Source organism: Mustela nivalis, assembly GCF_964662115.1.
Source record: "Mustela nivalis genome assembly, chromosome: 15".
Lineage (NCBI taxonomy): Eukaryota > Metazoa > Chordata > Mammalia > Carnivora > Mustelidae > Mustela > Mustela nivalis.
The window spans coordinates 20993851-21020005 of record NC_139034.1 but is presented as its reverse complement, the minus strand read 5'-3'; the positions used below and the strand labels follow the sequence as shown (position 1 = coordinate 21020005).

At 36.9% G+C, this 26155-nt stretch overlaps 1 protein-coding gene across 1 annotated transcript in view; it reads left to right on the top strand.

Moving 5' to 3' along the window:
* The window catches only part of SOHLH2 (spermatogenesis and oogenesis specific basic helix-loop-helix 2), a 50224-nt gene extending 26347 nt beyond the window's left edge, over positions 1–23877 (top strand). The window contains exons 7-11 of the mRNA XM_082700463.1: positions 15760–15907; positions 16056–16147; positions 17037–17158; positions 22001–22257; positions 23813–23877. Of these exons, the coding sequence (XP_082556589.1) occupies positions 15760–15907; positions 16056–16147; positions 17037–17158; positions 22001–22257; positions 23813–23833 (640 nt within the window). The 3' untranslated portion in view covers positions 23834–23877. The remainder of the gene's footprint in view (positions 1–15759; positions 15908–16055; positions 16148–17036; positions 17159–22000; positions 22258–23812) is intronic.
* The last annotated feature ends 2278 nt before the right edge of the window (positions 23878–26155 follow it).

Here is a 26155-nt window from a genome sequence, read left to right as displayed (position 1 = left end):
ATTGAGTAATTTCTGCCAAATGGCCTCCATTTCCTGCTAAAGATCAATGGAAAGGTGGGTTTGGGGCCTGGTGAGGTAAGCTGGAGGATGGGCTAGTTTGGTGTAAAAGACCCTCACTCACATGTTTGCTGCTTTGACTGAATCAAGGCTTAGGTAGGGTCTGCTGGCTAGTGCTACCACACAGATTTCACTGATCTGCGCTGATTAAGAAAAATATAGTGCAGTATTTTTAAAGCTATATGTTATGGAACTTATATTCTAAGATTTTGATTTCCATATTTTATTTGGTGATATTAAATTTGTGAAATTTCTAAATGATTGCAATGGAAGGATATTGGGAGATGCTACCTCTTATTTTTCATGTTGAGATCTAACAGTGAAAATCCTTTACTGGTCCGCCAAACTTCTATGTTGTTTGTATTTTCTTCATTTTAATGGTTGATGAAAAAACTAAATGGTTGATGAACCACTCATCTACCAGACTAAAAAGATGCTTTGGAAAGTGTATACCCCTGTGCATTATTTAAAGAACTAGAAATCTTTGTCCCCCCCCCCCCCAAAAAAGCTGTAACCGGAGTGCCCCATCTTCCCCTTTAGAGATTTGCTTGAAAGATACCAGAAAGTAAAGAATCCATCCCTAATTATTTTTTGCCTTTTCCTCCTCTTAACCCTTATGATGATGCCTGTGAATCTTAAAATGGATGCTTCTAGTCTGTTTCCTTTCCTCCTTCTCCCAGTGAGCGGCTTTACACATGTTTTTCTCTTGTCTTACTCCCAGTGATATGATGTTTTGCATCAAAAGGTAACAGGATGTTGACTAACGCTGAGGAGATAATGGTCCCAGCTGGTGATTTTGAACATTTGCATTTGGGAAGTTCTTTTTAAAACAAGTATAACAATTCTGTTTCTTTATCAGAACAGACTAAGACTAATAAAAATTGGCTACCTCATTCTAATATTCTTGGTGAAATCCCTTTTGTTATATGTCTTTTAAATACATTAAATATGTTTTCATCTTGTTAAGGTATACTTTTCAGAGTGATTCCAAGCCATGGTTTTGTTTGTGTGTCCATGAATCTGAAATGATGGTGGTTTAAAAATCTGGGGGGATGTCTATTCACTTGGAACGACGTGAAAGCGAGCTTTGCTATGGTTTCTCACAAAGGAAGGCTTTTCCAGGACTGAGCAAGTCTGAGGAATTCAAGGAAAGTAGAATTGGGAGTTTCCAGAGGGCCACAAATCCAATCTGGCCAAAATGCTTCCCTCTGTGAGTTTTCATTTGCTTGAGACACATTTGTGCAGAGGAGAGACCCAAGGACTTAGTTTGGATGAGATCTTTGGCCTCAGATCCTTTACAGCCCCTGAGAATCACTCAACTAGGGGAGAATGACTGAACTGGTTCTTTCCTGACTTATTTGGAATGGATCCTAACCAAGCTGACTGTGGGCTACTGTGATAGATGACAAAGACCAAACATGCCCTTTGACAGGTCCTTGTCTATTGCTGTTCCATACACAAAGGAAAAAGAAAAAAAGCAGGACCATATGGAGTCTCTGGAGCCTGTTACCCTGTTTCTTTGAGCGAACATCTTCAAAGTTTCACTAACTATTTCCTCCTCACTATTTTCTTCTGTTTTCTTTTAGTTAAAAAAAAAAATTGTATAATTAACATAAAGGAGATGTGATGAAGTTAACCTACAATGAAATCTTCAGTGTATGGTTTTTTTAAATCTCTTTGGTTAAGTGCTCATCTTTTGTTTATCTTTCTACTGGGTTTTTCTGTTTTTTTTTTTTCTTATTGATTTTTAAAAATTCATTGTATATTCTGAATATATGAGCCTTTTGCCAAATATATACATTGCAAATATCATCTCTCAGACCGTGTGTGTGTGTGTGTGTGTGTGTGTGTGTATAAAAGACTTGAAAGAAAAGAAATTCTGCTCCCAAGAGGTCACTTTGAGTTGTGTCTCACTCACAAGATGAAATTTTAATCTCTTTGATCCACTATCACTTAAGGATGCAGGTCTCCTATTTTCCCTGCCCTGTCCTAATCTCAAATTCTTAATCTTGATGTGAAAGCCAGAAAGGTTTGAGAAGCAATGAACAAGGCTAGATCTATAATGTTTGCTAATAAATAGAGTTATACCTAATTGATACTAGAAGATTAAATTAGTGTCTTTAAGAGGTAAGTTGCATGTGTTTAAGTGTATGGTTTGATGAGTTTTAAAGAGATGGTTTGTTACCCACTGTTCCCAAGAGGAGGGGGTATTATCTTGCCATTCAGGGCTACGTAGGGAAGTACCAGGGTTGGTCACGAGGCAGACGAATGGATATACTCCTCTAAACCACAACATTTCCATTATATTAGAATGTTTCTTTGTGTATTAAGCATGTCTTTTTATTCTGATTTTTTTAAAAGGATTTACCCAGTTATTTGACAGAACGAACAAGAGAGAAAGCACTCAAGCAGGGGGAGCAGCAGGCAGAAAGAGGGAGAAGCAGACTCCCTGCCAATTGGAGAGGCCAATGAGGGACTCAATCCCAGGACCCTGGCATCATGACCCAACCCAAAGGCAGATGCTTAACTGACTGAAACACCCAGGTGGCCCTATTGGTGGTTTGACATGGGGGAACTTATTGACTATGGGGAGACTGCCCATCCCACAGGTAGCTACTTTCTAGAGATCATAAATGACTTGCCAGTGAGCATGCTTTGCATATGTACAAACTGACCCATCCAGAGAACCCTCCATCCCAGAGCCTGATGCAGTGATTCAAACTAGCCAGTCCTAAGCCTGCTTACCTACCTTGCCTGTTCCTTCTCTCAGATACCACAATAAAGTCTCTTGCTCTTGTTTTCTTCTGACTCATTTTACCTCCTAACTGCCCCTGGTGCTTTCCTATGTGGCCCTGTGTGGTGTGAAGTGGCCCCTTCCTCTTGGGAACTGTAACAAACTGTCATTTCAGTGGCAGCCATCTCAAGATCTGTTGGCCTCCCCGTACCTGAATAATAATAAAACCTGCATTTTAAATTGCCTCATGCTCTTTCCTGGTCTATCCTTTGCCATCGCCTGGAGGCAGTGACTGTTCTGATTTCTGTCACTATAGATTTGTTTTGCTTCTTCTAGAACTTTATGTAAGTGGAACCCTCAATATGTACAGTTAGGTCTGGCTTCTTTCGGCCCAGCAGATGTTTTAAGATTCATTAACGTTGTTGTGTACTTTAGTGGTTTGTTCCTTTTTACAGTGGAGGAACATTCCACTGTGTAAATACACCGCCCTTTGGTTATTCACTCCTAGGTTTTATCTACGAAGAATAAAGCTACTGTGGGGGAGTGTGGCTGGTTCAGTCAGTGCAGCATGTGACTCTTGATCTCAGGGTCCTGCGCTTATTAAAAAAGAAGAAGAAGAAAACTACCATGAACACTCTTTTATATGTGTGTTTTGTGAACTTAGATTTCCATTTCTCTCAGAAATAGGGTTGTGTACCACAGGATTGGTGTATGTTTCTCTTTTTTTAGGAGACTTCCAATCAGAAAGCTAAAATAGTAGCACCATTTTGCACTCCCACCAGCAGTAGATGAGAGTACTTGTTGCTCCCTATCCTCATCAACATTTGGTATTGTTAGTCTTTTCCATTTCAGTCATTCTCGTGGTTGTGCAGTGTCATCTCACTGTGATTCTAAATTTGTATTTTCTGGATGATTAATGAGACTGAGCAGCTTTTTGTGCACTTTGGGCCATTTGCGTATCTTTTTTTATGAAGTCTGTGCAAATCTTTTGCCCCATAAAAAAACCTTTTGCTTACTTGTGTTTTTGTTATTGAGTTGTAGGCGCTCTTTCATATTCTGGATTCAAATCCTTTGTCAAGGTTATGTCTTGAGATATTTTCTAGCCTGTGCATTACTGTTCATTTTTGTGAACAGTTACATCTTTTGATGAGCAGAAGCTTTTAAAAAACTTTGATGAAGTTCAATTTATCAATATTTAAAAATATGTACCATATTTTCTCTATCCTGTGTTAACAATCATTGCTAATGTTGCAATTACAAGTTGCAATTACATGTGCTTATGTTGTCTACAAGACATTTTAAAGTTTTAATTTTTATGACTATTTATCTTAAATCAATTTTTATGCACGGGATGAAGTATTGAGATTGTTTTCTTTCAGATGGAGATTTTCAGAATTTTATTGAAAAAACTTTCCATTCTTTGGTAAATTGCTTTAGTGCTTTCATAAAAATCAACTACCATATAACTATCAGTGTATTTCTAGATTCCCTGTTCCACTGATCTGCTTATCTATCTTCTCCTCCTCCAGTATTCCACGTAATAATTAATGTAGCTTTAGTATTCTCAAAATCAGATAAAGTCCTCCAACTATGTTCTTCATTTTTTTAAAAAATATTATATTTATTTATATGACAGAGATAACAAGTAGGCAGAGAGACAGGCAGAGAGACGGGGAAGCAGGCTTCCCTCTGAGCAGAGAGCCTAATGTAGGGCTGGATCCCAGGGACCCTGGGATCATGACCTGAGGAGAAGGCAGAGGCTTTAACCCACTGAGCCACCCAGGTGCCCCACGGTTCGTCATTTTCAAGTTGCTTTGGATATTAAAGGTCCTTTGAATTTTCATGTAAATTTTAAAATAAGCTTGTCAATTTCTTCCTTTAACAAATCCTGCTAAGATATTGATTAGGATTGTGTTGAATCAGTAGATCAGTTTGGGGAAAAATTGATGTTGAACAGTATTGATTCTGGCAGTCCATCTCTCCATTTTTAAAGGCCTTTATTTCTACAGTGTTTTGTAGTTTACTAAATTTATTTCTGAATGTTTGTCCAGTTTTAAAAATTTTGCTTAAGGATTTTTTTATTCATATATCCAAAATTTTCATAACTAACATCAGAATTAAATTTATTTTGTATGTTGACCTACTGTCCCATGACCTAGCTTTATCAATCACGTCTAGTCATTTTTTGTGGATTTCTCACATACCCAATTATGTCATCTGTGAATAAAGATGTCTTTTTTTCCAATCTTTATGGGTTTTATTTCTATTTCTTGCCTTAGTACCCTGGCTAGGTTCACCTAGTTTTTTGTTTTTTGTTTTTTTTAATTAGTTGTGATGAAAGTGGCATCCTTGGGGCATCTGGGTAGCTCAGTCATTAAGCAGCTGCTTTTGGCTCAGGTCATGATCCCAGGGTCCTGGGATCAAGCCCCGCTTCGGGCTCCCTGCTGGGCAGGAAGCCTGCTTCTTCCTCTTCCACTCCCCCTGCTTGTGTTCCTTCTCTCGCTGTGTCTCTCTGTGTCAAATAAATAAGTAAAATCTTTGAAAAAAAAAAAAAGTAGCATCCTTGCTTGCTTACAATATTACAGGGAAAATGTGAAGTCTTTTACCATTTCTTATGACGTAGACTCTATTTTTATATATGCCTTTTATCAGCTCAAGAAAGTTTTCTTCTATTCCTATTTCAGGTTTTCATCATGAATGGATGTAAAATTTTGTCAGTGTGTTTTCATTATTTATTAAGATGATTATAAATGTTCTTTTTTTTCTGTTGATGTATTGGTTACATTGATTATTTTTAAATTCTATACTCTGTCTTGATATATTCTCTTATTGCTAGATTTGGTTTGCTGATATTTCATTAGCAATTTTTGTATCTGTGTTCATGAAGGTTAGTGGTCTCTGATTTTCTTATGTCTTTATTGAATTTTGGTATCAGGTAAATGCTGACCTCATATAATGAAACAGAAAGTCTTTTTTTCCTCTTCTGTTTTCTGGAAGAGTTGTGTAAGGTTGATGGGTTTAATAGAATTCAACAGTGAAATTACCTAAGCTTGGAATTTTCTCTTTGGGAAGTTTTAATTAAAAATTCAATTTCTTTACTAATTATAGGACTAGATTTTCTATGTTTTTCTGCTCAGTTGCTTTAATTTATGTCTTAAGAAATTTGTCTGTTTAACCCAAGGTGTTAAATATATTGAATGACTTTTTGTTCATAATACTGTCTTATAACCCTTTTAATGTCTATGGGTCTCTGATGATATCCCTTCTTTCATTTCTGGCATTGATAATTTGTACTTGCTTGTGTTTGTTTGTTTGTTTGTTTTCCTTGATCAGTCTGACAAGGGGTTTATCAGTTTTACTGACTTTTTTCAGTGAACCAAATTTTTATTCATTGATTTTCTGTATTATTTTGCCCATTTTACATTTGATTCCACTCTGTCATTTCCTTTTTTGCCCTACATCTTGCTTTTTTTCCTATTTTCTTAGAAACTGAAATCACTGATTTTAACCTTTTCTTTTTTGTTTTTAAAGATTTATTTATTTTAGAGAAAGAGAGAGAGTTGGGAGGGGTTAGGGAGGGTCAGAGAAAGAGGGAGAGAGAGAAACCTCAGGCAGACACCCTGGTGAGTGCAGAGCCCAAAACAGTGCTCAATCCCACAATCCTGAGATCATGACCTGAGCCAAAATCAAGAGTCAGTCCCTTAACCAACTGAAAAAAAGATGTTTCCAAAACATATATAAAAAGAATGTGTATGATGGGGTGCCTGAGTAGCTCAGTGGGTTAAAGCCTCTGCCTTCGGCTCAGGTCATGATCCCGGGGTCCTGGGATTGAGCCCCACATTGCGGGGGGGGGGGTGTCTCTGCTCAGCAGGGAGCCTGCTTCCCTTCCTCTCTCTCTGCCTACTTGTGATTTCTGTCATCAAATAAATAAATAAAATCTTTAAAAAATTAAAAATAGAATGTGTATGATAAATTTTATTGTAAGCCATTTTTATTCATATATCCAAAATTTTCATAACTAACATCTAGAATTAAATTTATTTAACCAACTGAGCCACCCAGGTGCCCATCTTTTCTCTTCTAATAAAAGTGTTTAAAACTCTAAATTTCTACTTATAAAAGTTTTTTCTTATAAGTGCTTTAGCTGCATCTCAAAATTTTTGAATAAATTAGATTTTCACTATCCTTTAATTCCTTTAGTTAAAAATGTTTTTCTCATATCCCTTGTATTTTTTTCTTGATCACTGATTATTTAGAAGTGTGTAATTTAATCTCCAAGTGTTTGGAGATTTTCCAGTATTGAGCAGGAAAGGGAGAGGGGACTCTCCTCTGAGCAGGGAGCCAGATGCAGGGCTCAGTCCCAGTCATGACTTGAGCTGAAGGCAGAGGCTTAACCTACTGAGCCACCCAGGTGCCCCAGTTGCCTGTCTTCTTAATGAATCGACCATTTATCATTAAGAAATGATAAGCTCTAATTATCTATGCTAATACTGCATCTTAAAATCTACATTGATATTCATATAGCTTTTTTATGAAAGCATGTTTCTTTATAACTGAAATATGTCTTTATATTTATTTATTTTTTTTTTTAAAGATTTTATTTATTTATTTGACAGAGAGAAATCACAAGTAGATGGAGAGGCAGGCAGAGAGAGAGAGAGAGGGAAGCAGGCTCTCCGCCGAGCAGAGAGCCTGATGCGGGACTCGATCCCAGGACTCTGAGATCATGACCTGAGCCGAAGGCAGCGGCTTAACCCACTGAGCCACCCAGGCGCCCATGTCTTTATATTTAAAGAGTACCTCTTGTAAACAGCATCTAGTTGAATCTTATTTTTCTTTTTAATTTGCCCATTCTTTTTTATTTTTTTAAAGATTTTATTTATTTATTTGACAGAGAGAGACACAGTGAGAAAGGGAACACCAGCAGGGGGAGTGGGAGAGGGAGAAGCAGGCTTCCCACTGAGCAGGGAGCCCAAAATGGGGCTCCATCCTAGGACCCGGGGATCATGACCTGAGCCCAAGGCAGACACTTAATGACTGAGCCACCCCGGCATCCTAATTTGCCCATTCTGACAATCTCTGCTGTTCAATTGAAATGTTTATTTGATTTACATATAATATAATTACTTATTAAGTTTGACTTTAGGTTCATGATTTTTCTATTTGTTTTCACTAGTTCTATCTGTTTTCTTTTCCTTTTTTCCCCTCATTGGCTGCCTTCTTTTGGATTAGTCAAGTGTGTTTTGCTTTCCTTTTTATCTCCTCTATTGACTTTTGAACTAAAATTATTATTTTTAATAATTAATTAAAATTAATAATTTAATGTTGCTCTAGGGTTATAATATGCATCCTTAACTTACCATAGCCTACCTTGATTTGACATTATGACACTTAATATACAATAGTATTTTTCTATTTACCATCTATTTTTGTTATTGTCACATATTTTACTTTTACATAACTTATCAACCCACATTTTTATTATTTTGCTTCAAAGTCTAAGCTATTTTTCCAGTTATCTTTTGCTATGTAACACCTTGCCCTAAAACTTGGTAGCTTCTAACAACAGCCTCTTCATCCTATCTTACAATTTTATGGATTATCAATTTTAGTAGAACTTGATACTGTGGTTCTTCTCTACATGGTATTTACTGTGGTGTTTAGCTGGCAAATCGCCTGTCCAGAGTGCCCAGTCAGCTTCATCCACACGAGTAGTCTCTTGGTGGGGGGTGGTTGAGATGTTGGGCATAGATGGGTTGCTCTCTTTCCCTGTAGTCCTAGTACCTCCCCACATGGTCTCTCCAGCAAGCTAGCCAGATATCTTCCCTAATGGCTCAGGGTTTAATGAGACCAGTGTAGAAGTTACATTTTCCTAAATGCTGGTCCTAGAACTGTTGTAGTCACTTCACTGGGCATCTTTTGATTAAAGCAGGCTCAGGCCAGCAGAGATTCAAGGCGAGGGGAAACAGACCCTACAAATTAATTGAAGAAGTGGTAAATAATTTTCAGTCATTTTAACCTGTAACTATTGTTTTTTTTTCTTTTAGCTCAAATTTTAGATTGATTGATTGATTGATTTTAGTAAAAACAGTAACTTTGCTATTTACAGGGTTATTTTTGAGTGGCAAAAATTCTCTTTGTGTTTTTTCTGTATTACCTTGTTTTTTCCCCCTCTGTATTCTCCCATTCGGGCTTGGCTGCCACAATCAGACAGGTAGAAAGTATGAGAACGCTTTGTTCTTGCATCTGTGGTAGAAACCTCAGCAGCAGACATAACCGCTCCCAATCTGTCAGAAGCCTACTTTTGGGTTTTAAGATATTAATAAATTAGAAATAGATCAGCCTTTTAGGTATGCTACCATACTTATTATATCTGACACCCACCACTTCTTTGTGTAAATCATACTTCATCAGGTATTGTTTCCAAACAGTAAATCATGAAATAAGGTACTTTCACAAAAAAGATGACTCGGAGATTTTGACACCAGCAGACCTTCAGGGTAAGAGAGCTAAAGGATATTTCTTATGCTAAATGGAAACGATAACAAATGGAAACTTGGATCTTTAGGAAAGGCTGAATAGAATCAGAAATGATAAATATGTGAATAAATATTAGAAAACAGACATTTTTCCTCTATTTTTATATAAAATGCTTCAGACTGTTAAAAGTGAAAATTACAGCATTACATTATGTGACTGGTAATACAGTTGACTCTTAAACAACACAAGGGTTAGGGGCACTGATAGCTGTGCAATCAAAAATTTGTGTATAACTTTTGACTCCCCCCAAAACTTTTAGTTACTAGAAGCCTTCTAGTGACTAGAAGCCTTACCAATAACATGAACAGTTGATTAACACATGGTTTATATTATATATAATATATATTCCATACTATATTCTCATAATAAAGTAAGCTAAACAAAATAAAATATTATTAATAAAATCATAAGGAGGATAAGATACATATAAGGTTTTTTACTGTATTTACTGAAAAAAAATCTGTGTATAAATGGACTCTTGCAGTTCAAACCCATGTTGTTCAGGGATCTACTGTTCATATAGATGTAGTACATATGACAACTATAGCATGGAGGATGCGTGGGGCAAAGGTACTTACATGATTACAGCATTCATGTATTTTAAGGGATGTCATAAAATTTTAACTCTAGATAGACTGTAAAAAGTTATATATTGTAATCCCTAGGACAACCCTAGACCAACAAAGAGATATGCATAAGACAGCTTTGAAGCCATTAAACAAATTAAAATTGACTTTTAAAAATGATTCAAAAAGAAGACAAGAAAAGATGAACAGAAGAACAAAAAAGCCAAAGAAACTACAGGGGGAAAAAAGTCATAAAACAGTAGACCATTATCCACATATAGTCAACTTATAGCACAGATTGTCTGAATGGATAAACAAGCAAAAAAAAAACCAAGATCCATCTATCTGTTGTCTACTATAAATCTAAAGACACAGTAAGGTAATTAAATAGAAAAATATATACTGTGAAATACATGTATAAGAAGACCAGACTGGTTACATTAATACCAAATAAAGTAGACTTCAAGGCAACCAGTATCACTTGAAGTGAAGGGCAGCTTTTCATAATGATGAAAGAATCGGCTTATCAGAATGATGTAACAGTCACAAATAGTGTGTGACTATGTAATAACAATAGTTCACAGCATTAAAGATACAAATATCAGTAAGCATTATCGGAGATTTTACATCCCTCTCTAAGCAATTGATACAGGAGCTGGACACAAAAATCAGTAAGATTTAGAAGCTGTGAACACTTTTAATCACCTTGATCTAGGAGATATTTATAGAACATTACATACAGCATCTGCAGCAGAATACACATTATTTTCAAAGGCAAATGGTACATTCACTTAGATGAAGCGTATGCTGGGGGATATAATATGTTTTGATACATTTAGAAGAGTTGAATTCAGGAGTATATTTGCTGACCACAATGAAGATAAGTTAAAAATCAGTAAGAATTAGATATAAAGGAAAATCTCAAATATTTGAAAGTTTAAAAATGTACTCCTAAATAATCCATGGGTAAAAGAAAACTATCATACAAAAAAATTAGAAAATATTGCAAACTGAATGGTGGTAAGAAGAGAATATTTCAAAATGTGCAAGATGCAGCTAAAGCAATGCTTATGGAAAAACACTATAGCTTTAAATGCTTATATTAGAAAAGACAAAAGGTCTAAAAATCAATGACCTAAGAGTTCATTTTAAGGAGCTAGAAAAAGTAAAATAAATTAAATCCACAGTAAGAAAAAAAAATACAGATTAGAAAGAAAGAAGCCAAACTTTCTTATTTATAGATAGCATTGTTCGTGTGTGAAGTCCTAAGACACCTATAAAACAACCTCTAGAACCAAAAGATTAATATAGCAAGGTTACAGGACATAAATGTACAAAAATTAATTTTTTTCTATATAAGCAACAAACAATTAGAAAATGAAAATTAGGGGCACCTGGGTGGCTCAGTTCGTTAAGTGTCTGACTCTTGGTTTTGACTCAGGTCATGATCTCAGGGTCATGAGAGTGAGCCCTGCACTGGGCTCCCTGCTCAGCAGGAAGTCTGTTTGAGATTCTTTTCCCCTGCTATCCCTACTGCTCCTCCCCCCACTTGCATTCTCTCTCTCTCTCTTTCTTTCAAATAAATAAATAAATAAATAAATAAAATCTTTAAAAAAAAAAGAAAATTAAAATTTAAAATAATTAATTTATAAATGAGCAAAAAAGCCTTATAATACTTAGGGAAAAACATGCAAAAGACACAAAGGATTATACATTGATCACTCAAAATATTGCCGTGAAAAACTAAGGAAAACCTAAATCATGCATTATACCATAACTACAAATTGAAAGAATCATTATTCTTAAGATGTTAGTTCTTACCAAATTGAAATATAACTTTATTCGAAAATAAATCATAATTCCAGTAGGATTTTTTTTGGTAAAAATTGGCAATCTGATTAAAAATGAAAAAGACCTAGAATATAAAAGGACTTAAAGTAAAGCAGTCTTGAAAAAGTACAATAAAACTGGAAGAAACTGACTTTAAGATAATATATAGCTACAGTAACCAGCATGTCACTGTCATAAAGGTTGACCAAAAGATCAATGGAATATAATATCCCAATACTGGATCCACACATTTGTATTCATTTGATTTTCAGTAAATCACCAGAACAAACTTATTGGAAAGTGAAAGTCTTTTCTATAAATCGTGTTGGAATATCTGGATATCCAAATGGAAAAACAGTGAACCTTGACCCCTTATTCATACCATATAAAAATTAATTCAAGATGGAGCATAGAAAGATCTATACTATAAAGCTAAAATTATAAAGCTTCTAAAACAGCACTGTTTAATAGAACTTTCTGCAATGTTAGGACTGTCCTGTATCTGTCATTTTCCATTGAAGTAGCTGCTAGTCATATGTAGTTGTTGGGTATTTGAAATGTGTCTATTGTAACAGGAAGTTAATTTTAAATTTTATTTAATTTTAGCTAGTTTATATTTATTAATGTCTATATTTGTTTATATAAACCAGTTTAATGGACTGTATTGGATAGGAAAGTTCTAGAAGAAAGTGTAGGAATATCTTCACAAGCTGAGGGTGGGCAGCTGTTCCTTAAACATAGAAAGCAATAATGATAGAAGAAAGAGTAGATGAATTAGACTCATCAAAATATAAAACTTTTGCTATCTAAACACACCACTAAGAAAATAAATAGGCAAACCATAGACTGGGAGAAAATATTTGCAAAACAAATATGCTGACAAAATTCTGGTGTTATAGAGAATACAGAACTCCTAAAGCTCAATACCAAAAAGATGCAATCCAGTTAAAATGGGGATAAAATACTTGAACAGACATTGCAAAAAGGAAAATATACAAGGGCCCAATAAGCACCAAAAACAAAACAAAACAAAAAAACCCTGAATGCTCAACATAATTTTTTGTCATGGAAATGCAAATTAAAGCATAAGGTACTACCATATACTCCTCAGAAAGGCCAAAATGCTAAAATTAAAACTACTGACAATATTAAATGGAACCCTCATACAGTGATGATGGGAGTGTTGATGAGTGTTGATGATGGGAAAAGTTCTGCCAGTTTCTTATAGATTTAAAAAATTAACCCATTAATTCTATTCCTACATTTGTTCCCAGAGAAATAAAAACATACATTCACAAAAGATGTACAGAATGATCTAGCAATTTTCTACATAAATGACCAAAACCTGGAAATAGCTGAAGTGTTTATCAGTAAGAGAATAAGATAATAAGCTGTGTATATTTATATTATGGAATATTACAGCCATAACAAACAGCCACATGGACAAATCTCAAAATTATCATGCTTAGTGAAAGAAATCGTACATAGGGGCACCTATGGGGCTCAGTGGGTTAGGGCCTCTGCCTTCGGCTTGGCTCCTGATCCCAGAGTCCTGCGATGGAGCCCCACATTGGGCTCTCTGCTTGGCAGGGAACCTGCTTCCCTTCCTCTCTCTTTGCCTGCCTCTCTGCCTACTTGTGATCTCTGTCAAGTAAATGAATGAAATATTTAAAAAAAAAAAAGTCATACAAAAAACATGCTGTAAGCTTTGATTTATATGAAATTCAAAGAGAAACGAAACTCATGGGGGATGGAAAATATCAGAAACTTTTATTACCCCTTTTGAAAGATAAGATTGGGAAGGGGCATAAGGAGCTTTCTGGAGTTGTGATAATGGTAATTAGGGTTTTTGTTACATAGTTTTGTGCAGTTGTCAAAACTTACAGAATGGTACCCTGAAGACTTGTGTATTTTATGTAACTTTTATTTGAAAATAAAATAATTCTAACTAATGATATGTTTTAGACGTTAGTGCCTTAAGTTTACAATTTACTTTGGAATGCTTCAGTATAATACAATGGATTGATGCGTGGCCGGTGGGATGAGTCATACACAACAAAGCAAGGACAGTCTGTGTTCATTATAGATTCTAGGTAGGTGCAATACAGACATGTTCTCTGCACAAAGTCTTCTTTCAATTTTTAAGAATTAAAACTCTAAATTCTTTCAGTCTTTCTGTGTGTTTGAACATTTTCCTAATGAACATTGGAAAAAATATCTACTATGATTTTTTAAGTAAAAAAGTGACTTGCACCCAGCACAAATATTTGGGAAATATAAAAAATAAAAGGAAATAATAATATTTTCTGTCACCCAGCCATCCAGAAATAACTATTACTTGATGGTATCACTTTCAAGTCTTTTTCTATGCTTTATTTTTACTTTATTTAATGTTTATGTTCATGTTTTATATACTACCTTATATTTTATATTTGTATCCTATAAAATATTGTTTTTCCCAATAAGATTTATAGTTTTTCATTTCCACTGCCAGATAATATTCAACGGTTAGTATACTATAGCTTACCTATGTATCCTTTTATTTTGTGTGTTTATGTTGTTTTTTTCTTATTAATATACTGCTATCATGGATATCATTTTGCAAATTTTGCAAAAAGTTTATTCTGTGTTTTAGGTCCTTATAAGTGCGAGTATCATGTCAAGGGGTATAAAAATTTCAAGTCCCTTCATACATATTGTCAAATTGTTGCCATTTTTCCTAGACTAGTCCCTGAGACACCTCTGTAGAACCCTCAAACTGCTCAAAGCCCAATTAAAACACCACTGACCTAGAATATTTGAGTTATTCACAGGCTATGTATCTCCCCTTATGGTAGCAGATCAGGTTTATTTATTTATTTATTATAATTTTTAATTTTTTAAATTAACATAATTTTTAATTTTTTAAAATTTTTTAAATTAACATATACTTATTAGCTTCAGGAGTACAGGTCTGTGAATTGCCAGGTTTACACACTCAAATTGAATTTTTTTTAGATTTTTTTTTTTTTAGAGAGAGAGAGCATGTGCACACCCCATTTGCATGGGGTGTGAGGGAAAGAGAGGACCCCTAGCAGACTTCCTGTGGAGCGTGGAGCCCAATGCAATCTGGTCCCACAACACTGAGACCATGACCCCAATTGAAATCAAGAGTTGGATGCTTAACTAACTGAGCTAGCCAGGTGCCCCAAATTGGGTTTTTTAAAAGGATTGATTGATTGATTGCCATTTTGAAGTTCAGAAGTTTTAGTGACTTGCCAAAAATTCCCACTGGTTATTGACAGAGCCATCACTTGACCCTGTATATGTCAGGGTGCTATTTAGAAAAAAGCAGGTATTAATAATGTTGGTTAAGTGAACACATGCATAAATGAAGGTACCAAAGTCTTAGATCAAAGCCTTAGATTTACATTTTCAGTGCATTTCCCTTCAGAACTATGAAAGACTTAGGTTATCAGGCAGATACCAGCCTGAATGATGTTCTCATTTGCATACTGGTTTATTTGTACCTCATGTGAAGAAAGCAGCTTTCTGATTTTTCTTTGGCTAAGAACACAGAATTACATGTAACACACATGTAATTACAAGATGCTAGTTGATCTGTTGTTGGAAATGTGGTTCAGGTCACAGTGACATGAATATCTCCTGACTCGTCTTTGTCCGCTAGGCTTCTAGTGTGAATCACAAAAGCAGTGATGCAGAGCATGCCACTCCCTCCCTCCTCTGCGGGAGGGTGCCCTGCACCGGGTCATCCCACACAGTGCAGCAGGCCTGGGGCAAGGGAACTGGGGCAACCATCAGCACAGACACTGTACTTGGCAGCAGTGTGAGCAGACACCCCAGGAAGCTGTGGTTCCAGGGGCTGCAGAGGCTGCTGTCTTATGGGAACACGGCCTTTCTATGAAACAGAGACTAGATGGGGAGGGAGGCAGTTCCTCTATAAACACACCCAGGAGCAAGGCTTGTTTGTCCTTCTGTACAAGGTAGAAAATGAGACTAATTTTTCCTTATTTACTACAATTCTCTGCTCAGAGAACGAATCAAGTATTGCTGTGAGCAGCTGCGTACTCTGTTGCCGTATGTAAAGGGAAGAAAGAATGACTCGGCTTCGATTCTTGAGGCAACAGTTGATTATGTGAAGTACATCCGGGAGAAAATCCCCCCAGCCGTTATGGGCCAGGTATTTGACTCCAAGCCCTTGAATTTTATCCTCACACACAGTGCTTTCAAGCCACAGTTTTATTTCTTATAATTAGAAATGTATATGTGTTTGTGTATATGAAAAAGTATCTGTGTCTAAATAGATTGCGCACTTTCTCTCCTCTCAGATTACGGACATACTTCAGAGCAATCGGAGGTTTTGTAAGAAGCAGCAGATGTCCCTCCAGCTATCCCTCCCAGGCACGATCACGGCACAAAGGTATGATGAGGGCTCTTGTGAATTGGAAGTTGGCTTGTTAGTTTTCTCAGATGCAAACATTAGAGGGATTGTACACAGGCACTGAACCCCCGCTCCCATAACGAAAACTCAAGTATTTATTATGAATTCGTGAACTTGGGGCTCCTGGGTGGCTCAATCGGTTAAACGTCCAACTCTTGATTTCAGCTCAGGTCATCATCTCAGGGCTGTGAGATCAAGCCCAGTGTGGGATCCCATGGTGGGCATGGAGTGTGCTTAAGATTCTCTCCCTCTCCCTCTGTCCTTCCTCCACCGCCCCGGTACCTCCCCACATGTCTGCACTCTGTCTCTCAAGAAAAAAAAAATCCGTGAACTTTTCCCATTGCCATTGTGTGTCATTTAGTCACAATGATAAAATATGTAATATTCTCAGCCCCATGATCCTTTCACCATTTGACTCCCTCTTATTTCTTTTCTTGTTAATTCTCAAGATCTTAAAATAAGGCTTTATCAGTAGTGATGGTCATGCCTGGCAGACGGACAGAGGCAGGATGCATTCTAGCATTCCTCTGTCACAGGAGGTCATGGGCCCTGAAGCCGTCGGGACCTATTTCAGTTGGGAGTTTTTAAAGAATTTGCTAGTACAAAATGTGACATGCCAAATGAATGCTTTCTTATATTAATTTATTAGAATATATAAACAAACAAAAACTGTAAAATCATTCCTCCACATCCTAAACTATCATCATGTACCTGTTCAACCATTTGTTCTTATGCCAAAATTATTCATAGTATAGGCTCTGTGTATTTAGAACATGAATGATAGAACAGTTGAACTCAGCAGTGTTCATGTAGTCTTCCTTGAGAATTGTATAAGGTGTTTTTTGGCTTTTTTTCCTGTCCTTTTAAGGGAAAATGGTGTGTTGACAAGCACTTATTCACCTGTGAGAGGGATCAGATTCCTGACTAATAAGTGCTTGAATGTGTACTCTGTTCCTGCCTCAGGGGGCTCCTTGGATGAAGCTGTGAGAGGTGAGCTCCCCCTGAAACCCTTGTGGTTGTAGTATCCTTGGCTTATGTGGTGTCCTGGGCACCCTTGCACTCCTCTGCATTCATTGCTGTAGCTAGGGAAAGGAGTGTCACTAGATAATTACACCATGAGTCCTTCTGGTATACCTGCTTGAAGTACAAAAGATGGCCACAGACATTTTTATGGTTTTATTTCAGAAATAGGACTTAAAATTGACCATCATTCCCAGAAAGCTCATCTTCTTTTTATTGGGGAATAATTGACATATAACATTATATTAGCTTCAGGTATACAACATGATTTGTTATGTATACATCTTGCAAAATGATCAACACTATAAGCTGAACATCTGTCAACAAGATTACAGTATTTTTTCTTATAACTTTTAAGATCTACTCTCTTAGCAACCTTCAAATATGCAGCATAGCATTATTAATTATAATCATCATGCTGTACACTCTATCACCATGACTGTTGTATTCTGTAACTGCAAGTTTTATACCTTTTGACTGGTTTCACCCATTTCATCCAGCCCCCCAGCCACCAGTCTGTTCTCTGTATCTATGAGCTCAATATTGATATGTTTGTTTATTTTTTGAGATTCTATATATAAATGAGATCATACAGTGTTTGTCTTTCTCTGTCTGACTGATTTCACAAAGCATAATGCCCTCAAGGTCCACTTATATTGTCATAAATGGCAAGATTTCATTCTTTTTTATGTGCATGTATTTATATATCTATATCTATCATATTTTCTTTATCCATTTATCCACCAGTGGATACTTAGGTTGTTCCTGGCTCTTGTCAGTAATGCTGCATGAACATAGAGATGCCTATATCTTTTTGAGTTAGCATTTTCATTTTCTTTGGATAAATACCCAGAGATAGGATTGTTGGATCATATAGTAGCATTATTTTAATTTTTTTAGGAACCTCCATACTGTTTTCCATAGTTGCTGAATCAATTTACGTTCCCACCAAGAGGCACAAGTACATATCCTCACCAACACTGATTATTTCTTGTCTTTTTGATGATAGCCATTCTAATAGATGTGAGGTAATATCTTGTGGTTTTGATTTATATTTCTTTGGTGATTAATGATGTTGGGCATCTTTTCATGTCCCATTGGCCATTTGTATGTCTTCTTAGGAAAAATGCCTATTTTGATCCTCTGCCCATGTTTAAATCAGTTTGTTTCTTTGCTATTGACTTATAGTAGTTCTTCATATATTTTGGATATTAACCCCTTATCAGATATAGGACTTGCAAATATCATTTCCAAGACCAACATTAAGGAGCTTACCCACTATTTTTTTCTAGGAGTTTTATGGTTTCAGGTTTTATGTTTAAGTCTTTAATGTATTTTAAATTAATTTTTGTGTATGGTGTAAGATAGGCATCCAGTTTCCTTCTTTTGCATGTGACTGTCCAGTAAAAAGCTCGTCTTTCTGATAGATGAGAAGCACATTACTACATGAATAGAACCTAAAGGAAAGGGAAGGACTCACACTAATTGAGTACTAACTATGTACTGCATTTAACATATCAACCTTTTTCCTCCTTCACATCTTTGCTTAAATTGCTTAAATGCCACCTTCTCAGTGAGTCTCAACTGCTCCATCAAAACTGCGTACTTTACAGCATCATATAACGCATGTTACTGATGATCCACTTTCGCTACTGTATTTTTTTTCATAGCACTTATTTCCTGCTAATATTCTTTATTTGGATTTGTTCTCATAGCCTGTCTTCTCCGTAAGAAGAGATATCAACTCCATTAAGGCAGGGAATTGTTTTTGCTTCTTTTATTCATTGCTGTATTTCTTTCTTTCTTTTTTTCTTTTTTTAATCTATTTATTTGACAGAGAGAGAGATCACAAGTAGGCTGAGAGGTAGGGAGAGGGAGAAGCAGGCTCCCCACTGAGCAGAGAGCCTGATGCGGGGCTCGATCCCAGGATCCTGAGGTCATGACCTGATCTTAACCCACTGAGCCACCCAGGCGCCCATTTTGCTGTATTTCTAGTACCTAGAACACTGACCAGCCTGCAGCTGGTACTCAAGAAACCTTCATCAGATGAGTATTTCTTCTGAAACAAATATTTACCCACTGTGAGGCATTTTGTTATTTGGGTTATAAAGTCTGGGCATGCCCCTGTACTTGTAGAAATAAGAAGATGCAAAAAAGCAGAGCCAGAGTAAAAGAACACAGCTACCAGTTTGTGCCTTTTTCATTCCTGACGGTTACTTTTCATTGAGAAACCAGCAAGGCACTGAGCTCCTAATCTTCATGTTGGATGCTAGATGACGGGACACCGTGACCTATCTTTTCAGTGCCCGAGTCTGAGGTCACTCTTTTGCAGACTTCTTGAAGGGATTCTTCTCACTTACCTCAGCACCTTCCCTGTACTGGGGATGTCCTTTTCATACTCTACCTGGGGAACTCCCTGTTCATCCCTTAGTTCTCAGCTCAAATGTACCTGCTTGAAAGGTGGGGGCACAAGGACAAACAAGATGCATTCTTCTTATGGAGCTGGTGAATTAGTAGCAGAGAGAGACACAGAAACACAATACGATTCCTATAGTATTTGAAATAATGTGGTAGAGGGCACGATATGTAGACATAGTAAACGCCACAGGAACAAGTGATGTTACTAGGGATGGTGACTAAAGTCAAAAGGACAAAGAGGCCAAAAATAGAACATAGCTCTCCTTGTTCTAAAAATCAGATAAGGGGCACCTGGTGGCTCAGTCCTTAAGTGACTGCCTTCAGCTCAGGTCATGATCCCAAGGTCTTGGCATCGAGTCCCGAATTGAGCTGCCTGCTCAGCAGGAAACTTGCTTCTCCCTCTCCAACTCCCCCTGCTTGTGTTCCCTCTCTCACTGTGTCTGTCTCTGTCATATAAATAAATAAAATCTTTTTTAAAAAATCAGATAAGATTCAGGGTGTTTTATTAGTCCATTTAGACCCTTCTGACCTGGGGCAGAGTGGAGAAGAAGCAAAAAAGGATAGCCATGAGCCATGGTTAATCTACTTCAAGTATTTGTGGCTTAATATCACCCAGAATGATCAAATCAGCACAGATTAAATCAGAAAAAGGCCAGGCCACAGGCATATATGCCTGTCAGTGTTACTTCTTAGACATGCAATGCTTACGTCTGTGTTCTCATTATTTATATTCTGCAGAAAGTCTGAAACACTGTTTTCCCGGTGGTAGGTTCTGGCCTCTCCATGCCCCAGCATCTCTCGGTTTTCATCACCTAAAGCAGCTGCTCCTGGGAAGACATATAGATACTAGGATCATAGACTTGTTCAGGCTGGGGAAGACCTTGAAAGTCATTGAGTCAGACTCCCCCCACCCCATTTTAATTTTATTTATATACAGTTTTCTATTTGGAAAGCATTATTAGTCCTTCGCGAGCCCAGCTAAAATAATCACTGTTCATTTTTAATGTATTTCCTTCAAGTCTTTTTCTATGTATATTTTTCTACAGTAGTACTCATATTGGACACCCAATTTTGTTGCCTTCTTTTACTTAACACTGTGTCATATGGGGTGCCTAGGTGGCTCAGTGGGTTAAAGCTTCTGCCTTCAGCTCATGTCATGATCTCAGGGTCCTGGGATGGAGCCCCATATTGGGTTCTCTGCTCCATGGGGAACCTGCTTCATCATCTCTTTCTCTGCTTACTTGTGATCTGTCTGTCAAATAAATAAATAAAATCTACAAAAAAAATTTTGTTAAAAAAAAACTGTGTCATATATACTTTAATATAGCTCTTACCACCATTTTAATGGTTTTAATGTTTTATCAAATAATTTCTAGAAAAATCTCAGCCACCCTCCAATTGCCACATTTAGTATTTGTAGTTTTATGGGGAGAGTGATTCTACATATACAGTGAAAGGAAATATTTCCCCATACATAGATTTTTCTAATTTTGGATTTTTTCTTGGGCTGAATTCCTGGACATGTGTAATGAATAAGTTCAAGAATGTGAGCTCATTTGTAGCTCATAATGCAGTTTGCCAAATTGTTTTTGAAAGAGCACTGGAACTGTTGAGATCAGTTAAGTCCTCCAATGTCACTGTCACCAGCTAGGTCAGTAAATTGAAGGCCTGATAAGTGACATGGACACCTGAGGTCACCAGGCGTCTGCTCACATCTGGCTTTGTAACACAGAAGCGCTAACCCAGCTCAGTGTTTAGACTTTGCTAGGCTACCTTTACCTGTCCTTTCTATACATCTCTGTCCATATTTGCTGAAATGACCTTTCACAAACATTCTAGATACATTTGTATGCAAAGTGGACATAAAATTTCTTCACTTTCATTATTATCAATGTCTGATAGAAAATAAACAGGTATTCCCAATGTTGCTTCAGATTACATTGCTAACATTCAGGATATACTTTAAAATCTTTGTCTGCCTCCTAGTTACTATGCAGAGTATAGACATATAATTATACAACCCACTTCATTGATAGAAAATCGACCAAACTTTGTTACTGAATAGACTTCTACTTTGGAACATTCTTCCTTGCTTCGTAGGGATGATAGGGATGGTCATGATTTTGATTATGATGAAAGCCACACCCACACAAAGATACAGAGATCTCATGCTCTTCGAAAATCTGTCTTCTGATGACACACTAACGCTGACTTATAGTATGTGTATTGTGCTAACTGCTACTACTTAAAAGTTGACTGTGTTTTTCCATCAGCATTGGCGTGTAAGAGTAGTGTAAGCATGAGGAAATGAAATAGAAGACTATTTCAAATACAGTAATTCCAAGTTACAGAGTTGTGAACACTGATGGATATTTGTTTTCTTTTTTATTAAAGGTCAGTCCAGCTCCACTTCAGAGAATGCAATTGGTGACGTGTATAAAACTCGAATTCCCAGCAAAGCCCTCTCCCTTAATTCCTTCCATGCTGTCAGATACTATTCTAAAGTCATCCCTTCCTATGATGCAGCTGCTGTAACAAATCAGAACATTTCAGTTCATTTTCCATCAGCTGTGCCCAGAGTCTCCAAGTTTCTTCCTCAGCATTGCAATGCTGTGCTGGGCCAGACGTGCACCACACATCCCAACTGTCTGGTAAGTCCACTGGGGTCTTCGGGCAGATTGGATTCTTTCATTCCAGTCATCAGGAGCCCCTGGCTTGCACTGTGTTGTTCATACTCTGCCCAGAAGTCTTAGACCAGGACCAGGTGTGCTTCACCCTGGCTCTCATTCCCAGGCTGCAGGGTTGGTGTCTAAATATCCAGGATCCACAAATCTGGATGGGGGCACTGCTGGTGTGAATTTAGGTGCCCAGATGATTTTCTCTAGAGCCCTTGCCTTTAACCCCTCTTCTTCTAGGATACCACATCTCATTCACCCTCACCTGCTGCCCCCCGCTGCTGTTTTATCTCTTCAGCAGTCATGCCCAGTGAAAATCTGATCTTCCAACACCCACAGGTCTGATTTCAGATCTCATACCACAGATACTTATGGAGCATCTCCTCTGTTCTAGCATTGTGCTAAGCACCAAGAATGAAGTGGATCCACAGGTGGGATCTCTGCCTGAGTGTCACAGGGAAGTAGATGTAGAAGCTAGTCATCGTGTCCACACTGGGGCATGTAGGAGGAGCACCCTAGTATATATATAGTATAATCTAGAAGAAATACTATCTAAGCCAAGATCCAAAGAAAAAGAATTAGCCCTGTGGTTAGGAGTTGGGAGTGAGGAGGACAGTAGCATTCTAGGCAGACAGATCAGTATATATAAACAGGGATGTCTTTCTTTTTTTTTTTAATGTTTCAAGTTTTTATTTAAATTCTAGTGAGTTATATAAGAAGTGGTATCTTTATTTTTTGGAAGAACTGTCCTGTTCTGGAAGAAGACCCAAACCAGATTGGCCCATTTTAAATGGACTTCTGATAACCTTAATAGAGTTGTTAATATTGTGCATATTGATAATATCTGCCATGCTTTGAGCACGTAATAAGAAATGTGCCAAACACCCTGTGTGCTTAGTGTGGATGCTCTAATGAATTCCTGATGTGACACATTAAGGTAGGTGCTGTTATTATTTTCCATACGACATCTATAAAATGGGAATAATAGTGACCTTCCCAGAAAACATTTATGAGAAAAATATTTTTAAAATAATTACAAAGGAATTTTGAACTATGAGTTATCTACATATGTAATACTATTGCTAGCGAACATCAATATACCAACAGCAAAACCAGGGTAAATGAAAAGGAGATTGTAACTTTTTTATTTTTTATTTTTATTTTTTTGTTATCATTGACTTATACTTCTGTGTGTAGTTTTTGTTGGAGAATTGTTGTAAGACAATAATTACTTTTAATAATAATAAATAGCACCTATTTTTTTTATTTTTTATTTTTTATAAACATATATTTTTATCCCCAGGGGTACAGGTCTGTGAATCTCCAGGTTTATACACTTCACAGCACTCACCAAAGCACATATCCTCCCCAATGAAAAAGCACCTATTTTAATGGGTTTTTTTCACCTGAAGTTTTCACATGGTTTTATAAATCATTTTGTATGGCTTTAAGATGTACAAACTATATTTGTGACATTATGAGTCGGAACAGGCTGAGATTCAATTAATGTGGTTTTCTTTCCCCTTTGCAGCAACAGTTTTGGGCATATTAATAGCACATGTTTGAAATTCACACTCTAGACCACCTGTTGGGTGCAGTTTGACCGACAGGAAGAACGGAACAAAGAAAGATCTTGAAAGCTACACCCAGAGACCTAATATCAAAAGCACTGTAAGGCTTCTGATAAATGTGCTAAAAGCTTCTGCAGACAGATAGCAAAAGTGCTAGCCACCCGCTTTCACTGATCTTCATATGTACTTGGATCTCCCCAGCCAGAGCACTACAAGAACAAATGGCCTGGTGACCTAGACTTTTTTTTTCCTCCAAAAAGATGCCACAATTTATGATCCACTTGATAAAATGAGAAGATTAGGGAAATGCTTTGATACTCCGGCATCCCCGAGTATAGATGTTGCAACCTGATCCTTATTTTTAGTATCACTGTGAATTACTGTCGCACATTTCTAGGTGGTATCTTTCTAGATTTGACATTTTAGAGAGCTCCCTTTGTTATTCACCATCCAAACTAAAATAGTTTGAGAGAGGAGTTTACCTCCTTACTTGACTCCTAATGAGTAAATTGACGTGTTTGTTTCTGTATTTCACAATTCCATGAGTGAAATCATAGCTAATAGGTAGATTTTCCTTCCTGGATCTTCAGTTACAGCCTAATAGGCTTTTCTTTGTTTTTCATCTCTTCCTCCCTACCAACATTAGAAAAGACCGCTGAAAATAAGGGGAGAAAAATATTTGTTTTACATTTCACTGAAACGTTCTTATGCACAATTTAAGTTTTATTGTTAAAGAAAATACTCAGTTTTGACCCTGAAAATAATCATCTTTCTTTGTTTTGTTTAGAAATATGTGTTCCCTCTTTTAGTAGTACAGTGTAGGGACTTTAATTTTACTTTTTGAAAAGTAAGTAAGATTTTTGAAAAGTTTAAAAATTCCTTTAGGCATAGCCTAATTTTTATGTTAAATTGTACTTTTCTTTGGAGATGTCATGATGATGGAAGCTGTAGATGTTTGACAACTTTATAAAGGAACTAAAAGTTTCCAACTAAGATTGTACGCTTATTATTACAAATGTGTGATCGACCCACTTGTTTTTAGGAGTGATTGCTTTGATATCATAAAAGAACCTGTTGAGGTATTTTGGGCTCTCGAGATTACTTCCTGTGTTCACAACTGGTCTTAATTGTTACTGGGACTTGTACTTTGCAGTGGGATTTCCCTAGGTGTACATGTGGATTATGAGAGACAGTCTGGGGCTGGGATCTCAACTGAAGACTTGAAGAGTGAAGCCATGTGTCCCGGCTCCTTGTTGCTCTTAGTCTCCCTTTCCTTTCAACATGAAGAGCAAGGCTACCAGATCCATTGTGAAAGCTCTGTTTCTTCCAGTGCTGCTTCCCCTTATCCTGAACTTCATGCAGGTGTCCAAATTTGTTTCAAAATTACATTCTTCAAAGTAAGTTCAACTCTCAGCCAAGGAGGAAGAGTTAGTTAAGCCTTAGCCTATTTAAAAAAAAAAAAAAAAAAAAAAAAAAGGCAGGATTTTTCTTTTGTAGAATCAACTTGGCTGGTCATGAGACAGTTGCAGTGTTATTTTTACAATTAAAAAGGTACAAGGAGTTTGCCTAGAAAAAGCGACAGCTTTCAGGTTTCACCCTGGTGATACAGAAGACACTGTCCCTGTTTGAACATTTATTGAGCCCTTCCTGTAGTCGAGGGAAATTATTAGACTTTGTCTTGAGGGGAAGGACTTAGTTTCACTCACTTCTGTATCCTCAGTGTCAGCTGTCTTGCTGGACAGATGGATGGATGCACAGGTGCTTAGATGTGGAGCCAAAAGGTATAAGGGTCTAAGCTTGAGTAATGATTATGAGAAAGGAAAGCAAGAGACATAGTCAAGCACTTAGGAATCCATTTGAAGTCAAGACAGGTGGGAGAATGAAAGTTGATGTTCAACCATCATTATAGTTTTCATTAATAGTTTATCAGTCTGTTTACACCTATTTTCTTTCCCTTTCACTAATATATGAGCTAGGTGGTCTCCCAATGACAGAAATGACAGTAATTGGTAATGTTTATAAGCACAACTGTTGTAGGTTTAAACACTCAAATGTTGAATAACTCGAGAATTAATTCAGTTGTTCAGAAACTATTTATTTGAGAGGCATTGTCCTAAATGCTGGGAACATAACTATACTTGAAGCATAGTCTTTTTACCTTCTATATCCAGGAGCTTGGAGTTTGTTGGGAGAGACAGGTAGAACAGAATTACGGTGGAATTTGGTGGGTGTTTTGACAGGGGAAAATATAAGGTACTACTGGGTACCTATTAGCATCACATATTCATTCAGGGGACTCATGG